Source organism: Zea mays, chromosome 8 (assembly GCF_902167145.1).
Source record: "Zea mays cultivar B73 chromosome 8, Zm-B73-REFERENCE-NAM-5.0, whole genome shotgun sequence".
Classification (NCBI taxonomy): Eukaryota; Viridiplantae; Streptophyta; class Magnoliopsida; order Poales; family Poaceae; genus Zea; species Zea mays.
The window spans coordinates 71,403,458-71,426,369 of NC_050103.1; the positions used below are offsets into that span (position 1 = coordinate 71,403,458).

The 22,912-nt window shown below is 44.6% G+C and overlaps 1 protein-coding gene across 4 annotated transcripts; it reads left to right on the top strand.

The window, feature by feature from the left end:
- Window positions 1–851: 851 nt before the first annotated feature.
- LOC100282114 (splicing factor U2af 38 kDa subunit) lies at window positions 852–9,430 on the top strand. Of its 4 annotated transcripts, XM_008656730.4 has the most exons (3): window positions 6,887–7,031; window positions 7,513–8,133; window positions 8,236–9,430. In XM_008656730.4, exon 3 carries the CDS (start codon window positions 8,259–8,261, stop codon window positions 9,171–9,173), a length of 915 nt encoding a protein of 304 aa, XP_008654952.1. In that variant the 5' UTR covers window positions 6,887–7,031; window positions 7,513–8,133; window positions 8,236–8,258; the 3' UTR covers window positions 9,174–9,430. The 4 variants fall into 4 exon arrangements, with proteins under 4 accessions (NP_001358770.1, XP_035817347.1, XP_020397718.1 ...); NM_001371841.1 differs by lacking the exons at window positions 6,887–7,031; window positions 7,513–8,133 and adding an exon at window positions 852–1,154 and having other exon boundaries at window positions 8,236–9,422; XM_035961454.1 differs by having other exon boundaries at window positions 6,225–8,133.
- The last annotated feature ends 13,482 nt before the right edge of the window (window positions 9,431–22,912 follow it).

Genomic DNA, 22,912 nt, shown 5'->3' on the forward strand with positions numbered 1-22,912 from the left:
ATGAATACTAGAGTACCCAAATAAAGCCTCATCAGGATTTTGCACGCAGTGCCGCTACCTTGCCTCGTAGTCCACACCAATAGATGGGTAGCTATTAATGGAATCTTGCCTTGGCACCATGTACCACCGTATCATCGCCTACCCTTTCTAACCCTTGCCTGTTGTCACCTCACTGTCACCGTTTTGCGTTGCTCACTGACATGTGACACGCCACACTGACGCGCCGAAGCGGCCGCTTTGCCCTAGCACACCGCCACTGCTGGTCTGCCTCTTTGCCCTCTCCAACTCTCATTTAGGATGACCAAAAAGATTTTTTGATATTCATACCATTTTAGAATACTTATAGTATTATCATTTAACCACCGTAAATATTATTATTATGAAACTATTTTTATCTAATATTCTAATCTAGTGATTTGTATATTACTGTATGGCTCCACCTACAATTTTGTCCTGCGTCCGCCACTGTGTCACGACACTATAGAAAGAATGCCACTGGCGGTAGGCCGGTAGCCTTGTTTCAACCCTCGCTGCAGTTGCATGGATTTGACTTGTGATTTCTGACTTAAAAAAGAGTTACAGTAGTTTTAATTTAAACTATTTTTAGTATAGCTAAAATTAGGTATGTGTGTCACGTCACACGACACTATAGAAAGAATGCCACTCGCGGTAGGCCGGTAAGCTTGTTTCAACCTTGCTGCAAGTGCATGGATTTGACTTGTTATTTCTAAACGTGTGTATGGCGAGTAGAAAAAACCAAAACTCACGTGTAGTTGACTTTGGACGGTGTCGCCCGACGGCCCGAGTCGCTCAAAAAAAGTCGATAGCACATGAACGTACCTGCCTGATCCACGGTGGTCGTCATCTCCTCGCAGCCTCGGGGACGCGGCGAAACCATCCAGGGCACACCGAGCTGTCGTTTCGCGGACCAATCGCCCCGCTAGGGTTTCTCTCCCGGGCTCCCGAGCTCTCCCTCCCCGTCTCCTCTCGCCCTCGAGCTCTCTGTCCCCTGTCTCCTCTCGCCCTCGAGCTCTCCCACCCCGTCTCCTATCGCCCTCGAGCTCTCACTCCCCCGTCTCTTGTCGCCCTCGAGCTCTCGCACCCTCCACTCCCGTCGCTGGTGAGGATCTGGATCCTTCGGGGTGCGTCAAAAGGTATGAGGTTTGATATTCTCTTGCACTATTCCCCTTGCTACAAGATCTTGGTCTGATTTGGTTGTCCGTCTTGTGAATGTTTTCTCAGATCTGAGAATGTTGAGTAATATTTTGATAGTTGTGGTTGTGTATTTCATGGTATTGTGCCACATTTTCTCGGACTGGTGTAGCTTGATGTTGATTTTCTCAGATCTAGACTGTCCCAAGTGTTAGGTTTTCTCAAATCTAGACAGTCCCCAAGTGCCCGTCTTGTGAATGTTTGAGGATACGTGCAGTGAGTGGCTAAAGGTAGACCATGTAGCATTCAGTAGTGTACTCACCGCTTACTCACATCACACGTAGGGGAAGTTGAGCTCCAGATCAGTTGGATTAGGGCACCTTCGATTATTAAGCAGCCACAACTATAAGTATCTATACGTTGAGGTTAGCTAGCTTAGTAATGGAAAAAGATTTGGAGGAGCACCTTCTTTGTGATCTCCAAATCAGTTTTTTTCATAATCTAATGAACTATAAAAGATAACACTGCGCTTTAAGCACTATGACACAATATCAATTGGAGCACAACATAATGTCTGTTCATCTCATTTATTTTGTGCTACTTCTTTGTGGGAAGTCTCTATGCTAATACTGTACTGATTTGTGATCAGTTAAAGTAGGGCACCTCTGATTATTAAGCGGCCACAATTATAAATATCTGTATGGCGAGGTTAGCTTGCTTAGTAATAGAAGAAGATTTGGAGGAGCACCTTCTTTGTGACCTCCAAATCAGAAAGTTATAGCACTGATAACAGCTAACTGATTTGGAGATAAGTGTTCACTTCTAACTGATTTGGAGATAAGTGCTAACTTCGAACTGATTTGGAGATCACAAATTTGGTTTCTTTAAGCACTGATAACTGCTATTTTTACCATAATCTACTGAGCTATAAAAATATATCTATACTTGTTCACTTCTATGGTTACTTTTGAATATATCTATACTTGTTTATTAGTCTCTGTGCTGTCGATCAATGGTATATGATGCTTTAATGCCTCTGGGTGGCGCATCTCTTGGATGTCGCAGCCATGGCTCGTGTAAGAATCTGTTTTATATATTTGCAACTGGCACATTACTATTTACCATGCTTGATCATATATTTTCTGAGCTATAGATCAACGTTCTATGATGCTAATGTGCCTCTGAGCTACAGATCAATGTTCTATGATGCTAGTGTGCCTCTGAGCTATAGATCAATGTTCTATGAAATTCCTTTTTAGCAACTAGCACAATACATCTAAGCCAAACTTAGACCTCTAATCTCCTTTTCTATTTTATTACTCTAGCAATGGATCCTGCTATTGCACGTCGGCTGCTAATTGCAAAGGCCGTGGTCCTTGTAGCAGTTATGTCAGCCTGGCTGGATGCATGGTTGAGGCACCGACTGCATGCTAGGAGGTCTATCACTTATGGCCCAATGCACCAAAGAGACCAAGAGAGACAAAACAACCTGAGATTCATTTATGAATCCACTGATGTTGAGTGTGTTGACTTACTTAGGATGAGAAGGGCCCCTTTTATGCAGTTGTGTGACCTTCTTCGCACTAGACATCTATTGAGAGATAGTATTCATAGCTCAGTAGAGGAGCAGGTTGCCATGTTTTTACATGTGGTAGGTCATAATCAAAGGTTTAGAGTTGTACACATGACCTTTCGAAGGTCTATTGAGACCATCAACAGATACTTCAGGGAAGTATTATATGCTGTTGGTGAACTGAGAAATGAAATGATCTTGCCACCTTCAACTGCTACACCAACCAAAATTAGAGATAGCCACAGATGGTACCCCTATTTCAAGGTCAGCCATCCAAACACACCACTACTAATCCCTTTCTTTTCATGTGGATAATTATGCAGCTCAAGCTCAGGCAATAAAATATTAATCCCAATCCCTTTTTAAGACCTAATATGCACACTTACTCAAAAAAGTTAAATATCAGGAGAAGTGAAAGATAGACCAAAATAACTGTCATCAAGGCAAGTCCTTGCCCCTGTTAACTGATGATTTTTTGACATATAACATAGCTGCAGATTTAAAGGTCAACTAGATGTAAACACAAAAGTCTCTCTCCGCATGCAACTTCCAAACCGAAAATACTGTAGAAGAAGCCTGCTGCAGCTACAGAAATTGCGGCTTGAAGGTTCAAGAAAGCACTAAGCGCTGAGCGAGCGGTATGGTGGTGAAAAAGCTTAAGCGTGATTAATCGTGCTTAAGCGTTTTTGTTAAAAACAGAAAAAAGACATGATATTGGGCCACCCTGCAGCAGCTCTTAACCCCCCCTCCTCTCTTCATGAGTCTGCAGCCCACTAGGCCCACCTGCCAGGAGGCTCAACGCAAAACCCTCTCCCGTGATGACCTAGTACTCTTCTGCCTCCTTCCACGCCCGCGCCGCCGCCCTGTGCTCTCCGCCTCCCTCTCCCGAAGCCTGTCCTTCCTGGTGCCGTACGCTCTCCGGCTCCCTCTCCCGAAGCCTCTCCTCCCTCGTGCGATCTTCACCTCTACCACAAAGCCGCTCCGCCTCTCTCTCACCAATCTGCTGCCTGCAGCCATCGCAGGTCCGTCCGCTCTCTCTCTCTCTCTACATGTCTCTTGAAGTCTCTCCTCTTCTCTCTCGTCGATCCGTCGATTTGCTGCCTGCTGGATTGACGCCGGAGGTGTTCCTCCTCTTCCTCTCCCTCCTCTTCTCCCTTAAACATGTCGGATGGGCACGATTAAGCAGGGCCAGCGCTTAATTGCCCGCTTAGTAGGTAAGCGATGCGTTGACCCTCTGCTCAGCACTTAACCGCGCCTAATCGCGCTTTCTTGAACCCCGGCTTCTAACTGCAGTGAACGGTTCTTTAGTTTTCTCCCCTGCAATTGCATATAGTAAACCAAATAACACTGCAGAGAGAGATGGAGAGAGCTGTTGGCTTGCCGCACAAGGGGTAGGTTATTCCTTTTGGTGTAGGCCTTGAATTATCCGTCCGACAAAATATTATTTGATTTTAACCTAAGCTGCACACCATTTTATATTATTATTAATACCTGATGGAAACAAAACAAATAACCCAAATCGCAGCTAAACCTACCACCAAGGAAAGCAAAATCTGTTAGCAGACTAGTATATTTGTGCATATATTCAATAATATGATAAAATATGTCACCAAATCACACGAAACCAGATGCTACCAGCCTAAGGGAGTAAATCCTAGCAAATATAAGCTTGTATAGTGATTCTAAAAGCTGATTCAATTGACTAAAAGAGGAACTAAAACTCCATACGCCAGGCTCACCCATTAGGGGAGATGAGCGCACACATATACGACCGGTGGTTTTTGCAAGAAAAGCGAAGTTACAGGGCATAATACTACATGTATACGCCTGAAATTAGATCAGATCTGAACGCAAATAGACAAAACAACTTAAGTTAGGGTTCGGGTGCTCGGCCTCCTGCAACGGTAAGGAAAGAGAACGGGTGCCCATACCTGTTCGGCGCTCTTCGCCGAAGGACTCGACGAAGACCTGGGCACCTGGCGTAAGGCGGTGGCGGCGGCAGTCGCCCTATCGTCGTCGCCAGGAGAGAGCACACGCCGGGTGAATGACACAAGCAAAGGCAGGGGTGAACAGGCTGTTTGAGTAATGGACGCCTAGAAATTGCCCCGCCTGTGGATCGGAGGGTTAATATATATGTGTGTGTCGGTTGGGCTGGCAATTTGTAACTGGGCCGCAAGTTTATTTTTGGTCCAATACGAACCAGGAGAGCGTGTTGCCACTGACCGACAGCACACACACACCAAATCTAATCCTCCATGGCCTCTAGTCTGTGCGTAGTATTCAGGACGAGCGAGCGAAAGGGAAGAAACGAGCGAGCGGTGCCATTGCGTCTGATTGGTTGTCCGGTTGGGTAGAGCCTGGTTCAGACCCAGATGCAGGTTGAGAAATGATACAACATTGTGCATGATACAACAAAGTTTAAGCTCATCATGATACAACATTTCATGTCTCCCCTACGTTTTAATATTCTAAAGAAATAATACACCTCTCAACCAAAAGCAAGGATGTGGTTGTAGTACCTCTTTAGTTGGATTTAAACTTCCATGGGCCAGAGTTTATATCCCAAAGTCCAACCTAACAGAGCCATAGCACACTGCTATACCAGATTACCACATGCAGTTGAAAATTGCAGTGACGGGCAGAGGTTTTTGCCAGCAAATCAGTCTCTGATGCTGCCGCCAAGAAAATAGCAGCGCGCGTATGAGTTGTCACAGGGCAAAACTTGCATGAAACGAACACCTGACGCCTGGGCCGCATACCGGCCGGACCTGCTTGGGCATGCTGTAAGATGATCCTATATCTGAGATGCATATACTAGTAGCTGTCGCGCGCTCTACGCGCGCCACCGCTGGGTACGATATGATATATGCTATTATGTAGCTTAAATAGAAAAAATACCTTGTATCTTACCCAGAATATTTTTTTTCTTAGAAGAATTTATTAACAAACAGCATCAGCTCAAAAAATGCATATTGAAATAGAATATCCCCTTAGTATAAGAAAGTAGGATCACGACAATTTAAGAATTGAAGGAAGAGATCCTTCTTACTTGAGATTGCTACCTAAAATAGTATCTTATTTTACCCTTCTATACATACTTACTATAATATAGAAGATTAAAAAAATACATAGAAAAGATTAAAATATTTGTGATAGTAAATTAAAATAAGGGACTCGATAAAATCGAAGTGGCATACAAAAAAAATCCCTATTAAAAGTAGTCTGAAAGGGCACCAGCGTGGCTGTGGTTTTGATCCTAACGGTGAAGACATAATTCTCATGTTTTTCTTCATCTCTGAACCACTGCCTGATTCAGTTTTGGTCACTATTTCTAACGCTTCAGAATGAACACGTTTGCACAAACTGATTTGTTGTTGCTGTAGCCAAATCCCTGTTCACGGATGATGTCGTAGTCTCCTTTCTGTTTTCAGTCACTGAAGTTGCACTGATGTTTATGCCAGACTCACGCGTTGCTGCTGTGTCGCTCCCTCCATTGCCAGCGTCTACAGCTATACCAGCTGGTTGTTTCCCATATGAGGTCTAGTCCAGACTATTACTCTTCTTTACACGATATATTTTCCTAGGCACTTTTGTTTCATCTCTAGCATTAGACTGATTACTAAACGGTCGTCCCTTTTATATGCAATCTATGAAACACCAGCCTTCTAGGAGTTGTCCATCCTAAATGAAACTGCCCATAACGTATCACTGGCAAAGGCGATATTCTCTGTCCAAACCAGCCCCATGGTGCGTTTTCTCTCTTCTAACAATCTTGTTCTTTCCCTCGTTAACTCTCCAATGACCAACTTTACGATTTTTTTTGGTTTGATTGACGTTAACTCTCCAATGACCAACTTTGCGGTTTTTTGTTTTTTTTGGTTTGATTGACTGGTACCTTGTGGAGCTTCAGAAGATCTTTCTCGTTGAAAATACGCTAAGCATCAGTATTTCGCAGACATAGACACGTGGAACTCCAATTCAGTCATTAAACCATGGAGGATTTGATTTGGTGTGTGTGCTGTCGGCCAGTGGCAACACGCTCTCCTGGTTCGTATTGGCCCAAAAATAAACTTGCGGCCCAGTTACAAATTGCCAGCCCAACTGATTAACCCTCCGATCCACGGGCGAGCAATTTCTAGGGGTCCATTACCCATACAGCCCGTACACCCCTGCCTTTGCTTAATTGCTTGTGTCGTTCACCTGTCGTGTGCTCTCTCCTGGCGGCGACGATAGGGCGACTACCGCCGCCACCGCCTTACGCCAGGTGCCCAGGTCGTCTGGCCCTTCGGCGAAGAGCGCCGAACAGGTATGGGCACCCGTTCTCTTTCCTTCCCGCTGTGGGAAGCCGAGCACCCGAACCCTAACTTAAGCTGTTTTGTCTATTTGCTTTCGGATCTGATATAATTTCAGGCGTATACATGTACTATTATGCCCTGTAACTTCGCTTTTCTTGCAAAAACCATCAGTTGTATATGTGTGCGCTCATCTCCCCTAATGGGTGAGCCTGGCATATGAAGGAGTTTTAGTTCCTCTTTTAGTCGGTTGAATCAGCTTTTAGAATCACTATACAACCTTATATTCGCTGGGATTTACTCCCTTAGGCTGGTAGCATCTGGTTTCGTGTGATTTGGTGACATATTTTATCAGATATTCATATTACTGAATATATGCACAAATATACTAGTCTGCTAACGGATTTTGCTTTCCTTGGTGGTAGGTTTAGCTGCGATTTGGGTTATTTGTTTTGTTTCCATCAGGTATTAATAATAATCTAAAATGGTGTGCAGCTTAGGTTAAAATCAAATAATATTTTGTCGGACGGATAATTCAAGGCCTACACCAGAAGGAATAACCTACCCCTTGTGCGGCAGGCCAACAGCTCTCTCCATCTCTCTCTGCAGTGTTATTTGGTTTACTATATGCAATTGCAGGGGAGAAAACTAAAGAACCGTTCACTGCAGTTAGAAGCAGCAACTGCTGTAGCCGCAGCAGGCTTCTTCTACAGTATTTTCGGTTTGGAAGTTGCATGCGGAGAGAGACTTTTGTGTTTACATCTAGTTGACCTTTAAATCTGCAGCTATGTTATAGGTCAAAAAATCATCAGTTAACAGGGGCAAGGACTTGCCTTGATGACACAATTATTTTGGTCTATCTTTCACTTCTCCTGATATTTAACTTTTTTGAGTAAGTGTGCAGATTAGGTCTTAAAAAGGGATTGGGATTAATATTTTATTGCCAGAGCTTGAGCTGTATAATTATCCATTTACACAGTGGGCTGTACAGGGGGTAAATTGACAGGAATATTACTTGGTGATCCTATAAGATAATGTGCTGTGAACCCTGATTTGTTTTAGCTGCTTGTGTTCGTTTTGTCTACTTAGTCTTGCACACTGAGGACCTTTATCGAGGTATTCCTTGATCCCCATGGTTCTTGATAACAGGCCATGAGTTTATACCCCCTCCATTTCACCTTATATTGAAGATGATACTATTCTTGCTTATGCTTGAAGGTTGTCAGTCTGCAAGTTGAATCATGGCGGAGCACTTGGCTTCGATCTTTGGTACCGAGAAGGACAGGGTCAACTGCCCTTTTTACTTCAAGATTGGGGCTTGTCGTCATGGGGATCGCTGTTCTCGTCTGCACAACAGGCCAACTATATCGCCAACTCTTGTGCTTGCTAACATGTATCAGCGCCCTGATATGATAACTCCTGGAGTTGATGCTCAAGGCCAACCTATTGATCCTGAGAAGATGCAGGAGCATTTTGAGGACTTCTATGAGGACATCTATGAGGAGTTGGGCAAGTTTGGTGAGATTGAGAATCTGAATGTTTGTGATAACCTTGCTGACCACATGATTGGGAATGTCTATGTTCAGTTCAGAGAGGAAGAACAGGCAGCTGCAGCATACAATGCTCTTCAGGGGCGCTTTTACTCTGGGCGCCCTATAATTGTTGAGTATTCTCCTGTGACCGACTTCCGTGAAGCAACCTGTAGGCAGTTTGAGGAGAACAGCTGCAACCGTGGTGGCTACTGTAATTTCATGCATGTGAAGCAAATTGGCAGGGATCTCAGGAGGAAGCTGTATGGGCGTTCTGCTTCCAGGAGGTACCATGCGAGAAGCCGAAGCCCTCCACCGCAAAGGAGGGGCTATCGTGAGGACTATCACCACCGTGATCGTGACGAGTACCGTGGCGGCGGCGGCGGCGGTGGACGGGGAAGAGGTAGCAGGCATGACAGGTATGATGATGGAGCAGGTAGAGGCGGCAGGCATGACAGGTACGATGATGGAGCGGGTAGAGGCGGCAGGTATGAGAGGTATGATGATGGAGGAAGGCGTAGGCATGGTAGCCCCCCGAGGCGTGGAAGGAGCCCGGTCAGGGAAAGCAGCGAGGAGCGAAGGGCCAAGATTGAGCAGTGGAACCGTGAGCGGGAGTCAAAACAGTGAGCTCTCTGTGGCAACTGTTCTGAGACGTGTTATTCGGTGGACTTGTTGCTTAGCTCGTCTTTCACTGCTATATTCTAAGTATGCTTGTGTGGCTGATATGCTTGAGTGCAGGACTCAGTTCAATTTTGTGGTTAAATCGGACATGTAAACTCTATTTATTTCCTTGTGGATTGTGTTGAATCATTTGCCATTATGTTATGCTGACAATTGGTATCAAATCTTTTGTGATGAGCTATTAAGTTATGATGATGATGTCAGTTGCAGTTGGTCATTAGATTTGCCATTTGGCTTTCAGTTGTGTTGTGCTGTGGATTTCAGATCTTCTCTTTTCTGATTTGTGATGCAGCAAGTTTGTTTCAGTTTGAGCTGCCCTCTTTTCATTGGCTCATGGCAGCCCAGGTTTCGAGTTGTCCCCCTCCTTCAGTAGTTCTATTGTGAACCATGATTTGGACTTGCCCCCCTCCTTCAGTAGCAGTGCTGTGAACCTGTTAGTGCTGTAGCATAGCACTGCGATTCCTGCCATGTCACATAAAGGCCATGTTTGGAGCTTTGGATTGGATGCTCTTGTTAGCTCCAGGGCGTTCAAACATGGAGCTAATAAGTGAGCTATTTTTGTCAAATGTTTAACTAACAGTAATTACTTTATCTATAATCATTTTAACTTAATTTAACTGATAACATTTAACTTAATTTATCATTTTAACTTTATTTAAATAATAAGTTGGAATATTTTAAATTTAACTTAATTTATATAATAAACTGGTAGCATTTACCATATTAAATAAATTTCATTAGACTGTTATTAACTATGCTTTTATAGCATATCTATTTATTGTCGTAAATCTTTCTAATTTTTCTATAATTATAATAAAACCTGAAATCCTTTTATTCTCGAAGAAAACTGGCATGCTTTGACTCTAAAAAAGAGTTACAGTGGTTTTAATTTAAATTATTTTTAGTCCAGCTAAAATTAGGTATGTGTGTCACGTCACACAGCACTATAAAGGAATGCCACTGGCGGTAGGCGGTAGCCTTGTTTCAACCTCGCTGCAAGTGCATGGATTTGACCTGTGATTTCTGAACGTGTGTATCCCGAGTAGAAAAATCAAAACTCACGTGCAGTTGACTTTGGACGGTGTCGCCCGAGTCGTTGAAAAAAAAAAGTCGATAGCACGTGAACGTTCCTGCCTGATCCACGGTGGTCGTCGTCTCCTCGCAGCCTCGGGGACGCGGCGAAACCAACCAGGGCACACCGAGCTGCCGTTTCGCGGACCGATCGCCCACCGGCCGTTCGGCGTTGGCTCGGGGCGGCGGCGACGAGAGCATGCCGTTGCGCTGCGTGTTCACGGCGCCGGACTCTGCCGGTCACGGTTGGTGCGCGTACGTACGGTAACGAGACCCCGGCCCAACACAGGATGGACGCGCTGGAGCGGCACGCTGAGGTCTAAAGTGACATGACGTAGACGACGATACGTGTGGCCCGGCGTGCTGGCCGTACCCGTACGCAATGGTGCGACGAACCCATGTTCATCTTCCCCCGGCCCCCGGATTCTGACGTCGTCCAAGCTAAAGCGCAAGCGTTGTGCATGGGACTGATTGCTATATAGGGACCGGGGGACACGACAGATCGGGCGGTCGGCGTATTTGCGCATGAGCCACTTGCAGTTGCAGAGGACAGACAGGCAAGACAGAGAGCCAAGTGCCCAAGTAGAAGAGCGAGTGGAAGAGTGGCGTGCATACCCAGACTCTAGAGCTCGTCGTCATCAGGGCAGGGGAATACCTCGTACGTATACGATACATCAAAATGCAGCCAGTAACAACTCCGCATATCTATACCGGCCTATGCTAGGTGTTCGCAGTTTAGTCATTTCCACGTTTAATTTAATTTAGAAATAATATGACAAATTTATAAAAGCATGTACGTGTACGTATACCAGGTCATACTGGTGCTCGTGACAGTAGCATAATACATGTTTACAAACTATACTGGTCATAATTAAAGTTGTATTTCATGTCACCCGCGGATTTTTACTCAGTGTATACATTTCAACAATAACTCGGCTATAAGCGATTAAATACATAGAATAATTGAGTTATATTTAAGCCTTCTCACGTTGAGCATCTCTTTATTAACACTTAATTATTTTTAGTCTTTGAAAGATAAATAGGGTTAACCTTTTCCCAATATTAATTTTGGTGGTTGAATGCCCAACACAAATATTGGACTAACTAATTTGCTCTAGATTATATATTTTACAGGTGCATAAAGGTTCAACACAAAACAATAAAAGATCAAAGTTAGCGTCAAATACAAAGGAGCAAAGGAACCGAGAGTGCCCTGGTCTGGCGCACCGGACAGTGTCCGGTGCACCAGGACCGTACAGTCCCAAACTCGCCACACTCGGGTTACTCAGGGCGCGCTCCGCTATAATTCACCAGACTGTCCGGTGTGCCACCGGACTGTCCGGTGCACCAGCGGAGCAACGACTAATTCGCGCAACGGTCGCCTGCAAAAGCTGAAGACTCAGATGAACAGTGCGCAACAGTGCGCGGTAGAGCAGAGCCGCCCGTCAGAGGCGCACCGAACACTGCACAGTGTCTGTCCGATGCGGCACCGGACTGTCCGGTGCCACTAGAAGACAAAGCCTCCAACGGTCAGAAGCTCTCGAACCCTAACGGTTGGGTGACATGGCTGACGCACCGGACAGTGTCCGGTGGCGCACCGGACTGTCCGGTGCGCCCATCGACAGCAGCCAACCCCAACGGTCCTTCCGGTGCGCCCATCGACAGCAGCCAACCCCAACGGTCCTTTGGTGGTTGAGGGCTATAAATACCCCCAACCACCTCCACTCCAAGCATCCAAGTTTCCAGCACTTCACATTCAATACAAGAGCTAGTGCATTCACTCCAAGACACATTTTTAATAGAATAAAAGCCTCTCCAAGTCCCAAATACATTCCACTAATCTAGTGACTTGAGAGAGAGTTTGTTCGTGTTCTTTGCGCTCTTGTTTCTTAGATCTCTTTCTTCCTTCCTCATTCTTGTTCTCAAGTGACTTGTAATCAAAACAAGAGACACCAAGTGTGTGGTGGTCCTTGTGGGGTCTAAGTGACCCGTTTGATTAAGGAGAAAGCTCATTCGGTCTAGGTGACCGTTTGAGAGAGGGAAAGGGTTGAAAGAGACCCGGTCTTTGTGACCACCTCAACGGGGACTAGGTTCTTTAGAACCGAACCTTGGTAAAACAAATCACCATGTTCATCCGCATTATTTCTTGGTTGATTTGTTTTCTCCTCTTCTTTCGGACTCGGAATTAATTCTAACGCTAACCCCGACTTGTAGTGTGTGCTTAAGTTTATAATTTTCAGATTCCGCCTATCCACCCCCCTCTAGGCGACTTTCAATTGGTATCAGAGCCCGATACTTCATTAGAGTCTAACCACTCGAAGTGATGTCGGGAGGATCCGCAAAGAGGGAGATGGAAACCGGCGAGAAGACCACAAGCCACGGGAAGGCTCCATCAAGGGAGTCCGGCACCAAAGCCAAAGAGGGATCCCCTCTCCGTGTCAAGTCGCATCGGAGTGGCAACAAGAAGAAGAAGATAAAGAAAGTGGTCTACTACGAGACTGACTCTTCGTCGCCCTCTACATCCGGCTCCGACGCGGCGTCCGTCACTTCTAAGCGCCATGAGCGCAAGAAGTATAGTAAGATGCCACTTCGTTATCCCCGTCTTTCTAAGCGCACTCCATTACTTTCCGTTCCATTAGGCAAGCCACCATGTTTTGATGGTGAAGATTATTGTATGTGGAGTGATAAAATGAGGCATCACCTAACCTGACTCCACGCAAGTATTTGAGACATTGTTGAGTTTGGAGCGCAGGTACCTAATGTGGGGGACGAAGACTACGATTCGGATGAGGTCGCCCAAATACGACACTTTAACTCCCAAGCAACTACTATACTCCTCGGGTCCTTACCTCTCTATGTCGAGAGGAGTATAATAAAGTGCAAGGGTTAAAGAGTGCCAAAGAAATTTGGGACGTCCTAAAGACCGCGCACAAAGGAGATGAGGTGACCAAGATTACCAAGCGGGAGACGATCAAGGGGGAGCTCGGTCGATTCGTCCTCAACCAAGGAGAGGAGCCACAAGAAATGTACAACCGGCTCAAGACCTTGGTCAATCAAGTGCGCAACCTGGGGAGCACCAAATGGGATGACCATGAAATGGTCAAGGTTGAAAGTCGCCTAGAGGGGGGGTGGATAGGCGAAACCTGAAAATTATAACTTTACACCCCAACTAGATCCCTTGATTAGTAGTTAGAACAAGATGCCCAATTATCGATGTTGGGACCATGCTTCGTCGCCGAAGGTCCTGCAGGAAGAAACACCTTCGGCAAAGCCTATTTATACGTGATACCAAAGTTACCACTCATGAAGCTTCGGTATTATGGCGTATCCGAAGATGAAGGATCGAACCGACTTAAAGGTGGAATGACTTTTTAGTCCATAAGGGTCTGAGTCATGATTGTAATCTTTTGTAAGTGGTATGATTGTAAATTCTTACAGGCTGCGTCCTGTGCCTATAAATCGTGAACAATACTCCTTTACTGTTCACGCAATCCTGTAATTGCTAACACATTACTCTGGAATTATTGTTTTCTGTCAAGGCGAAGGTATAAATGTAACTAAACATCATGTTTTAATATTTCAATTTATATTATAAAATGAATGAATGATGTTATTTATTCTTGGTATTCTTTAATGTCTTATATTTTATATTTCATTTCGCATTATTTTACTTCTGATCACGAAGGTAAGACCTTCATGATTTATCATCCATAACTTTCGTCCGAAACTCATTAAATCCTCAGGGAAATAATGCTTCAGCGGACGAAGGGCTTTAACATTTAATATTCTATGTTGCCTTGTTCTTAATTCATAGCATTTGAGAACAAGTCCCCAACATTGGTGCCCACCTCCGGTGAACTCACTTCCACTTTCTTGAGACAATGGCTTCGTTCAAGAACCAAGCTAGAGCTGCTTCGGCTCCGAAGCTGATTCTCCCGATAACAGGCGGTTCGGAGTTCTGAAGGCTATTACTGTGGATAATGGAACACAGTTTGATTCCGAAACTTTCAGAGAATTTTGTGAACAAATTGGCACAAAGATCCATTTTGCATCAGTTCGGCATCCGGAGTCAAATGGACTTGTTGAAAGGGCTAATGGCATCATAATGACAGGAATAATGAAGTTAATCTTCAATCAGCCCAGGGGAAAGTGGCCAGACGAATTAATCAAAGTGGTGTGGAGCCACAACACAACAATATCAAGATCAACAGGTTTTACACCATTCAAATTATTGTTTTGTGACGAAGCAATAACTCCGGAAGAAGCCAAAGCATGAGCAATAAGAATAGTAGCTTCGGCAGAAGACGAAGCTGAAGCTAATTACTCTGTGGAAAAAGATGCTATAGATGGGATCAGGCTTCAAGCTGTGGAAAACATCAATAAATACCAAGCTGAAACAATAAAATGGCGTGATAAAAAGGTTCGGCTAAAGAACATTGAACCAGGACATTTGATGCTTCGAAGAGTAGCCAACCCAGAGACAGTAGGCAAGTTACAGCTGAAGTGGGAAGGACCTTTTCTGGTAGTATCTTCGTCAAGACCCGGTTCCTACAGATTGAAGGATATGGACGGCAACGACATTCCCAGATCATGAAATGCGGATGAGCTTCGGCGATATTATGTTTAGCTTGATGTAATTTTTTCTATTCTTTCTTGTGGCACCCTTTTCCTTTCCAAAGGGGGAGAAAGGTTTTTAATGGGGCCACAACATGTAATTTTTCTTTTTCTTATTTCAATTCTATAAGAGTGATGTCCCCCAAAGATGTAAATGTAAAAGCTGAGAACGCACCATCGAGTGCAAAGGAAAAAGAAAAGAAAACAGGGAGAAGCTCAAAAGTCGTTCCTAAGGGAATGCAGAGCTTACAGCGAAAAATAAACGCTGATTCCGCCGAAGTAAAAGGTGAAGAAGCTCATAAGGGAGGCTTGCAGCGAAAAATAAACGTTGATTCCGCCGAAGTAAAAGGCAAAGAAGCTCCTAAGGGAGGCTTACAGCGAAAAGTCAGCGCTGATACACCGAAAAAATAAACGGTGAAGCCGAAAAATAAGCGGCAAAAAGATTTGAGTCATTCCCAAGGGAATGAAGGCTATGATTATGGCTTCGAATATATATTCGGATATTCATTTGCACGATACATTACATCATGACATTTGCATTCATAAACATTCATTTAGACATACATAGGATCATTATCATCATATCATACAGAAAAGGCAGATGCTTCGGCTATGAGGAAAAAACTTCGGAGAAAGAAGAAATTTTCATGCTTCGTTGTGTACGAAAAGAAGGGAAGGTGTTTTTCGCCTTCGGCTCAAAAATAAAATTTCGTCCACAGCAAAGCAGATCGTACACGGATAAAGGGGAAAAGATATATTACAAGGTATGCACAAATTTACATAAGTTTCTTTACAATTATATTACAAAAATTTCTCTAGAATCTTTTGCAGAAAAGTCTTTCGCAGCATCTGTTAAGCTTCAGCTCCTCATTCTTCAGCTTCATCATCCTGTACATATTAGAATAGAATGAGAAAGGTGCAGAATTCAAGGAGAAGGTAAAAGTAACAAGTATAAGTTTCTCACTGGCTTAAGGTGGCTCCGAGCTTCGTCACCAGCCATTTTTCGCTCGCCGTTTATCCAAATCTGGGTCATAAACCTGTTTCCTATGCTTCGGGCTAGGCTGGGAATGTCAACCAAATCTGCCGGTGACAAACTGAAGTTTGGCCTATTTACAATTTTCCCGTGCGTGCAGCCAGCCTTCAGGAAAGTGGTAGCCGTGCCTTGAGAAGCTAGCAGGGCGCAGAAATCGGCATGCCCAGCGATAACTTCGTCAAATGCATCAACTTCGCCCTCAATGTATTCAAAGGTGCTTGACAGGTTTTCAGCTGAAGGTGTAAACTTATCAGAGCTGGCTCCAATTGAGTAAAACACATCCTTCAGCCGCTGCACGCAGCGGTTGCCAAAATGTAAGCATTTTTCCTGAAGCTCCTTCAATGATTTCTGCAAATTTGAATTCTTCTCAATTTCGGTCCTGAGACTTGTTTCGAGATTCTTCTTTTCTTGCTCAGATTTTTCTGATTTTATAAGTAATTCGCTGTTCAATTTGTCAATTTCGGCTTGAGCTTCAGCCAGTGAACCTTCCACACAGTGGATGACGAAGTCTTTCTTTTCCAAGACAGCTTTGTGATCTTTAACTTTGTTTTCAAGGTCTTGAATGACGAAGTCCTTTTTCTTCAAAGCAGCTTCGTAACTTTTGACTTTGTTTTCTAGATCTTTGATGGTAGCTTCGTTTTTCTCGTCCTCAAGATCTTGTTGCATCCTCAGCACTTTACTTAGCAATATACTCTGCCAAAACAACCTTCGTCAGAAAACATCTTAATATAAATAAAAAAAGATCTTGTTTTCAAGTTGAGATTGTACCTTGAAATTAGCATAGAGCAGGCTACCGGCGATATGCTGTCGCTGGTACCTGCAGAGGTCCACTTCAATCTTCGGCAGACCAACGCTCTTTGAGAAGGTCCTAACAACCTTGGCCTCGGTTCGATTCCGAAGGCATCTTAGTTTCCCTTCGTTGACTCCGCCAAACAGCAGAGACCCTGGTTTGTATCCACAGGATATAGCATATTTCTTTAGCTCTTCTTTCTCAGTTTCTGATAATTCTTGTCCAAGTATATCTTGAAAATTAAAGTTTTCTTCTTCCAAAGTGTCTTCAATTTGCTCTTTTCCTTTCTCAATTGTCATGTCCACCGCGGCCGCAGCAGCTTCTTCTTCAGCCATTCTCAGAAGCATATTATCAATATCACCAAGTGTGGTTTCTAAATTAGGATCTTCGACGGTCTCGATTTCGGCTCCTGTGGCTTCGGCTTCGGTGGCCGCTCTGGTGGCTTCGGCTCCGGTGGCTGTGGTTTCGGCAGTAACAGTGCTTTCAATAAATGGTATTTTTGACGCCGATGTCGGTGGCAGTGTCTGATGAATGACATCGACCACTTGGATAATTCTTCGTTTTTTCGGCTTAGCGGGACTTTCTATTGCCGAAGGTTCTTTTTCCTTCTGAAAAAACTTCGTCAGTTCTGGCGCCAACGGACTTAGCTTGACAGGCAAAGGTTCGGTCATTACCTTTAGAATCTCTTCCACTTCGGCAGCAGAAGGTGTTGCAGGAGCTTCCTCCTCTTGGGCCGATGTCGTTGGTTTTGGGGATGCAACTTTTCTTTTCTTTAGAGCAGCTATCTTCGGCTCAGGGCTCAGTTTTCTTTTCTCAGAAATTTCTTTGTCTTTTAGCCAATTTGGTGCCTTTTTTGTCAAGGACGCTGACAATCCTTTTTCTCTTCTGGCCTTCGGCATCTCCGCCCAGTTGCTCATAATCAGGGTAATCAAAATTCAAGGCATCTAGCACCCGATTCAATCTTCGTTCCGGACGAGTGCCGAAGGCCGCAGTCATTAACTGATCTTCTTTCTTAGAGTACCGAGGATATCGTTGCACATAACCTCGATTGTGCCCAACCACTCCTGGCAGGGTTTTTTAAAGTGTTTCTTAAACTTGTAGTGATAAGGCAATCGAACAAGTTCTCCCTTCTTCTTTTCTCCCTCTAGCTTCGGCATCTCCCACTCCCTCAGTGTTGGGAACACTTTAAAAGCCAAAAATTCCTGCACTAAGTCTCTAGTGCCAATATGATCTCAAATCACTCGAAATTCAGCCAAAGCAATCTGGCTCGGGCTCCCCATTATCATGTTGCATTGGGGCCTTGTCTCTCCGAAGGTTAGTTCTAGCGGACTCTGGACCAATTTATCTTCATCTTCATCAACTTTAACATAAAACCATTCAGACTTCCATCCGGCTGGCCATTTGCTTCGGTAGCTTATCACTGGAAACTTCGTAGTCTTGCGATAAGCAAAGTTGTATCAGCCAAAATTCTCGTGCAGACCATCTCCTCTGGCTTTAGTCTGGTAGTGTAATTCATGAACTCGGCAGAAACCCTCACCGAACGGTTCCACTCCCTGGCTACCAAGGGCCCAAATATAAACGCTTAATCTAACGATAGCATTAGGGGTCAGCTGATGAAGGTAAACCCCAAACTTCTTCAGTACAATAGCAATCATCTTGTTTAGGGGGAATCTTAAACCAGCTTTAAGAAAAATTTTGAAGACTACTACCTCATCTTTTCCTGGCTTTGGGACAGTTTCTTCTCCACCAAAACGAAGTAATTCCTTCTTGGCCTCACTGAAATAGCCCAGCTTCACCATTTTAGGAAGATCAGTTTCAGAGATGGTGGACTTTCCAAAGTCCAAATGACTAGGTTTACTTGGCACCCCGCAACTGTACTCATCCTCGGAACCAACTTCTTCAACATTAGCTTGTGTTGCTTCGGCAGCAGGTGTGTCCTCTGATGAAACCAGCCCAGGACGCCTCATTGCTTCGGAAATCGGAACAGTTTCAGTGGCTTCGGTCTCATCCCCATCACGCTCAACCCTAGCAGTGGAGCGTACTCTGGCCATTTGATTATAAATTTCTTGGAAGTTTCTTGGAAATTAATAACCTTTTTTCCGAAGCCCTTCTTGTGACGAAGCAGAATCCAAAGTGGTGCTTCGTTCGAATGCAAAAGTCAAGCTTCGGCTATGGTTAAATTTTTGGCAGCAAAACAGTGCAATAGCAATGAATGCTGTGGTAACTTCACACCTACCCGTCTGTTTATATAGTGTTGCAGGTAAGAAGGTGAATCGTCAAAGTCTTTTACACCGGACAAACAGTCGCTCACACCCACTGAGCGGTGGGCCACAAAACCCGAGAAGGAGAACCTGCATGGTGGGACCGCTTCGCGCTCGGAAGTTGTATCGTTTCCCGGCAACGAGCTCAGGGAAGGTGTTTTTCGGACCTTCGACTTCCCGAAGCCTACCAGACTTTTTTCACGGATCAAGCTCGTTACGAAAAACGATCTAGCACCGCGAATGGGCTACTGTTGGGACCATGCTTCGTCGCCGAAGGTCCTGCAGGAAGAAACACCTTGGGCAAAGCCTGTTTATACGTGATACCAAAGTTACCACTCATGAAGCTTCGGTATTATGGCGTATCCAAAGATGAAGGATCGAACCGACTTAAAGGTGGAATGACTTTTTAGTCCATAAGGGTCTGAGTCATGATTGTAATCTTTTGTAAGGGGTATGATTGTAATTTCTTACAGGCTACGTCCTGTGCCTATAAATAGTGAACAATACTCCTTTACTGTTCACGCAATCCTGTAATTGCTAACGCATTACTCTGGAATTATTGTTTTCTGTCAAGGCGAAGGTATGAATGTAACTAAACATCATGTTTTAATATTTCAATTTATACTATAAAATGATTGAATGATGTTATTTATTCTTGGTATTCTTTAATGTCTTATATTTTATATTTCATTTCACATTATTTTACTTCTGATCACGAAGGTAAGACCTTCGTGATTTATCATCTGTAACCTTCGTCCGAAACTCATTAAATCCTCAGGGAAATAATGCTTCAGCGGACGAAGGGCTTTAACATTTAACATTCTATGTTGCCTTGTTCTTAATTCATAGCATTTGAGAACAAGTCCCCAACAATCGGAGTATAAAAACTAAGTCCTTTGCTTGTAAAGAGTATTGCTTTCAAATAATGCGGAATTGATAAATCAATACAACTAATAGATCAATGGAGAATAAAGCAAGAGGGCTTAGATAAGAAGAGCAATAACTCAAGTTCTTTCTTGCAAGGCGTTGCTTCACTAGATGAGAATTTAACTTGAAGCAATACCAAATAATATTAGCAAAGAGTAGTACAAGAGAACTTAGAATGAGAGAAGACAAACAAATCACAAGCAATAAACGCAAGAGACACGGATGATTTGTTTTACCGAGGTTCGGCCCTCGAAGGCCTAGTCCCCGTTGAGGAGTCCACTAAGGACGTGTCTCTTTCAACCATTTCCCTCTCTCTATCTATCCCCAAGACCGGAGAGCTCTTCTTCTTCTCAAGGATCACTTAAGATCCCGCAAGGATCACCACACACTTAGGTGTCTCTTGCTAGCTTTACAAGCCTCCAAAACTTTGGAGAAAATTCAATGAGAGTCAAAACTCCACGCACAAATGAACGCAAGATGTAGCACACACAGAGAGCCAAGTAGAAGAGCGAGTGGAAGAGTGGCGTGCATGCCCAGACTCTAGAGCTCGTCGTCATCAGGGCAGGGGAATACCTCGTACGTATTCGATACATCAAAATGCAGCCAGTAACAACTCCGCATATCTATACCGGCCTATGCTAGGTGTTCGCAGTTTAGTCATTTCCACGTTTAATTTAATTTAGAAATAATGTGACAAATTTATAAAAGCATGTACGTGTACGTATACCAGGCCATACTGGTGCTCGTGACAGTAGCATAATACATGTTTACAAACTATACTGGTCATAATTAAAGTTGTATTTCATGTCACCCGCAGATTTTTACTTAGTGTATACATTTCAACAATAACTCGGCTATAAGCGATTAAATACATAGAATAATTGAGTTATATTTAAGCCTTCTCACGTTGAGCATCTCTTTATTAACACTTAATTATTTTTAGTCTTTAAAAGGGAAATAGGGTTAACCTTTTCCCAGTATTAATTTTGGTGGTTGAATATCCAACACAAATATTGGACTAACTAGTTTGCTCTAAATTATATATTTTACAGGTGCATAAAGGTTCAACACAAAACAATAAAAGATCAAAGTTAGCGTCAAATACAAAGGAGCAAAGGAACCGAGAGTGCCCTGGTCTGGCGCACCGGACTGTCCGGTGTGCCACCGGACAGTGTCCGGTGCACCAGGACCGTACAGTCCCAAACTCGCCACACTCGGGTTACTCAGGGCGCGCTCCGCTATAATTCACCAGACTGTCCGGTGTGCCACCGGACTGTCCGGCGCACCAGCGGAGCAACGACTAATTCGCGCAACGGTCGCCTGCAAAAGCTGAAGACTCAGATGAACAGTGCGCAACAGTGCGCGGTAGAGCAGAGCCGCCCGTCAGATGCGCACCGAACACTGCACAGTGTCTGTCCGGTGCGGCACCGGACTGTCCGGTGCCACTAGAAGACAAAGCCTCCAACGGTCAGAAGCTCCCGAACCCTAACGGTTGGGTGACATGGCTGACGCACCGGACAGTATCCGGTGGCGCACCGGACTGTCCGGTGCGCCCATCGACAGCAGCCAACCCCAACGGTCCTTTGGTGGTTGAGGGCTATAAATACCCCCAACCACCTCCACTCCAAGCATCCAAGTTTCCAGCACTTCACATTCAATACAAGAGCTAGTGCATTCACTCCAAGACACATTTTTAATAGAATCAAAGCCTCTCCAAGTCCCAAATACATTCCACTAATCTAGTGACTTGAGAGAGAGTTTGTTCATGTTCTTTGCGCTCTTGTTTCTTGGATCTCTTTCTTCCTTCCTCATTCTTGTTCTCAAGTGACTTGTAATCAAAACAAGAGACACCAAGTGTGTGGTGGTCCTTGTGGGGTCTAAGTGACCCGTTTGATTAAGGAGAAAGCCCATTCGGTCTAGGTGACCGTTTGAGAGAGGGAAAGGGTTGAAAGAGACCCGGTCTTTGTGACCACCTCAACGGGGACTAGGTTCTTTAGAACCGAACCTTGGTAAAACAAATCACCATGTTCATCCGCATTATTTCTTGGTTGATTTGTTTTCCCCTCTTCTTTCGGACTCGGAATTAATTCTAACGCTAACCCCGACTTGTAGTGTGTGCTTAAGTTTATAATTTCCAGATTCCGCCTATCCACCCCCCTCTAGGCGACTTTCAATTGGTATCAGAGCCGGGTACTTCATTAGAGTCTAACCACTCGAAGTGATGTCGGGAGGATCCGCAAAGAGGGAGATGGAAACCGGCGAGAAGACCAAAAGCCACGGGAAGGCTCCATCAAGGGAGTCCGGCACCAAAGCCAAAGAGGGATCCCCTCTCCGTGTCAAGTCGCATCGGAGTGGCAACAAGAAGAAGAAGATAAAGAAAGTGGTCTACTATGAGACTGACTCTTCGTCGCCCTCTACATCCGGCTCCGACGCGGCGTCCGTCACTTCTAAGCGCCATGAGCGCAAGAAGTATAGTAAGATGCCACTTCGTTATCCCCGTCTTTCTAAGCGCACTCCATTACTTTCCGTTCCATTAGGCAAGCCACCATGTTTTGATGGTGAAGATTATTGTATGTGGAGTGATAAAATGAGGCATCACCTAACCTGACTCCACGCAAGTATTTGAGACATTGTTGAGTTTGGAGCGCAGGTACCTAATGTGGGGGACGAAGACTACGATTCGGATGAGGTCGCCCAAATACGACACTTTAACTCCCAAGCAACTACTATACTCCTCGGGTCCTCGCCTCTCTATGTCGAGAGGAGTATAATAAAGTGCAAGGGTTAAAGAGTGCCAAAGAAATTTGGGACGTCCTAAAGACCACACACAAAGGAGATGAGGTGACCAAGATTACCAAGCGGGAGACGATCAAGGGGGAGCTCGGTCGATTCGTCCTCAACCAAGGAGAGGAGCCACAAGAAATGTACAACCGGCTCAAGACCTTGGTCAATCAAGTGCGCAACCTCGGGAGCACCAAATGGGATGACC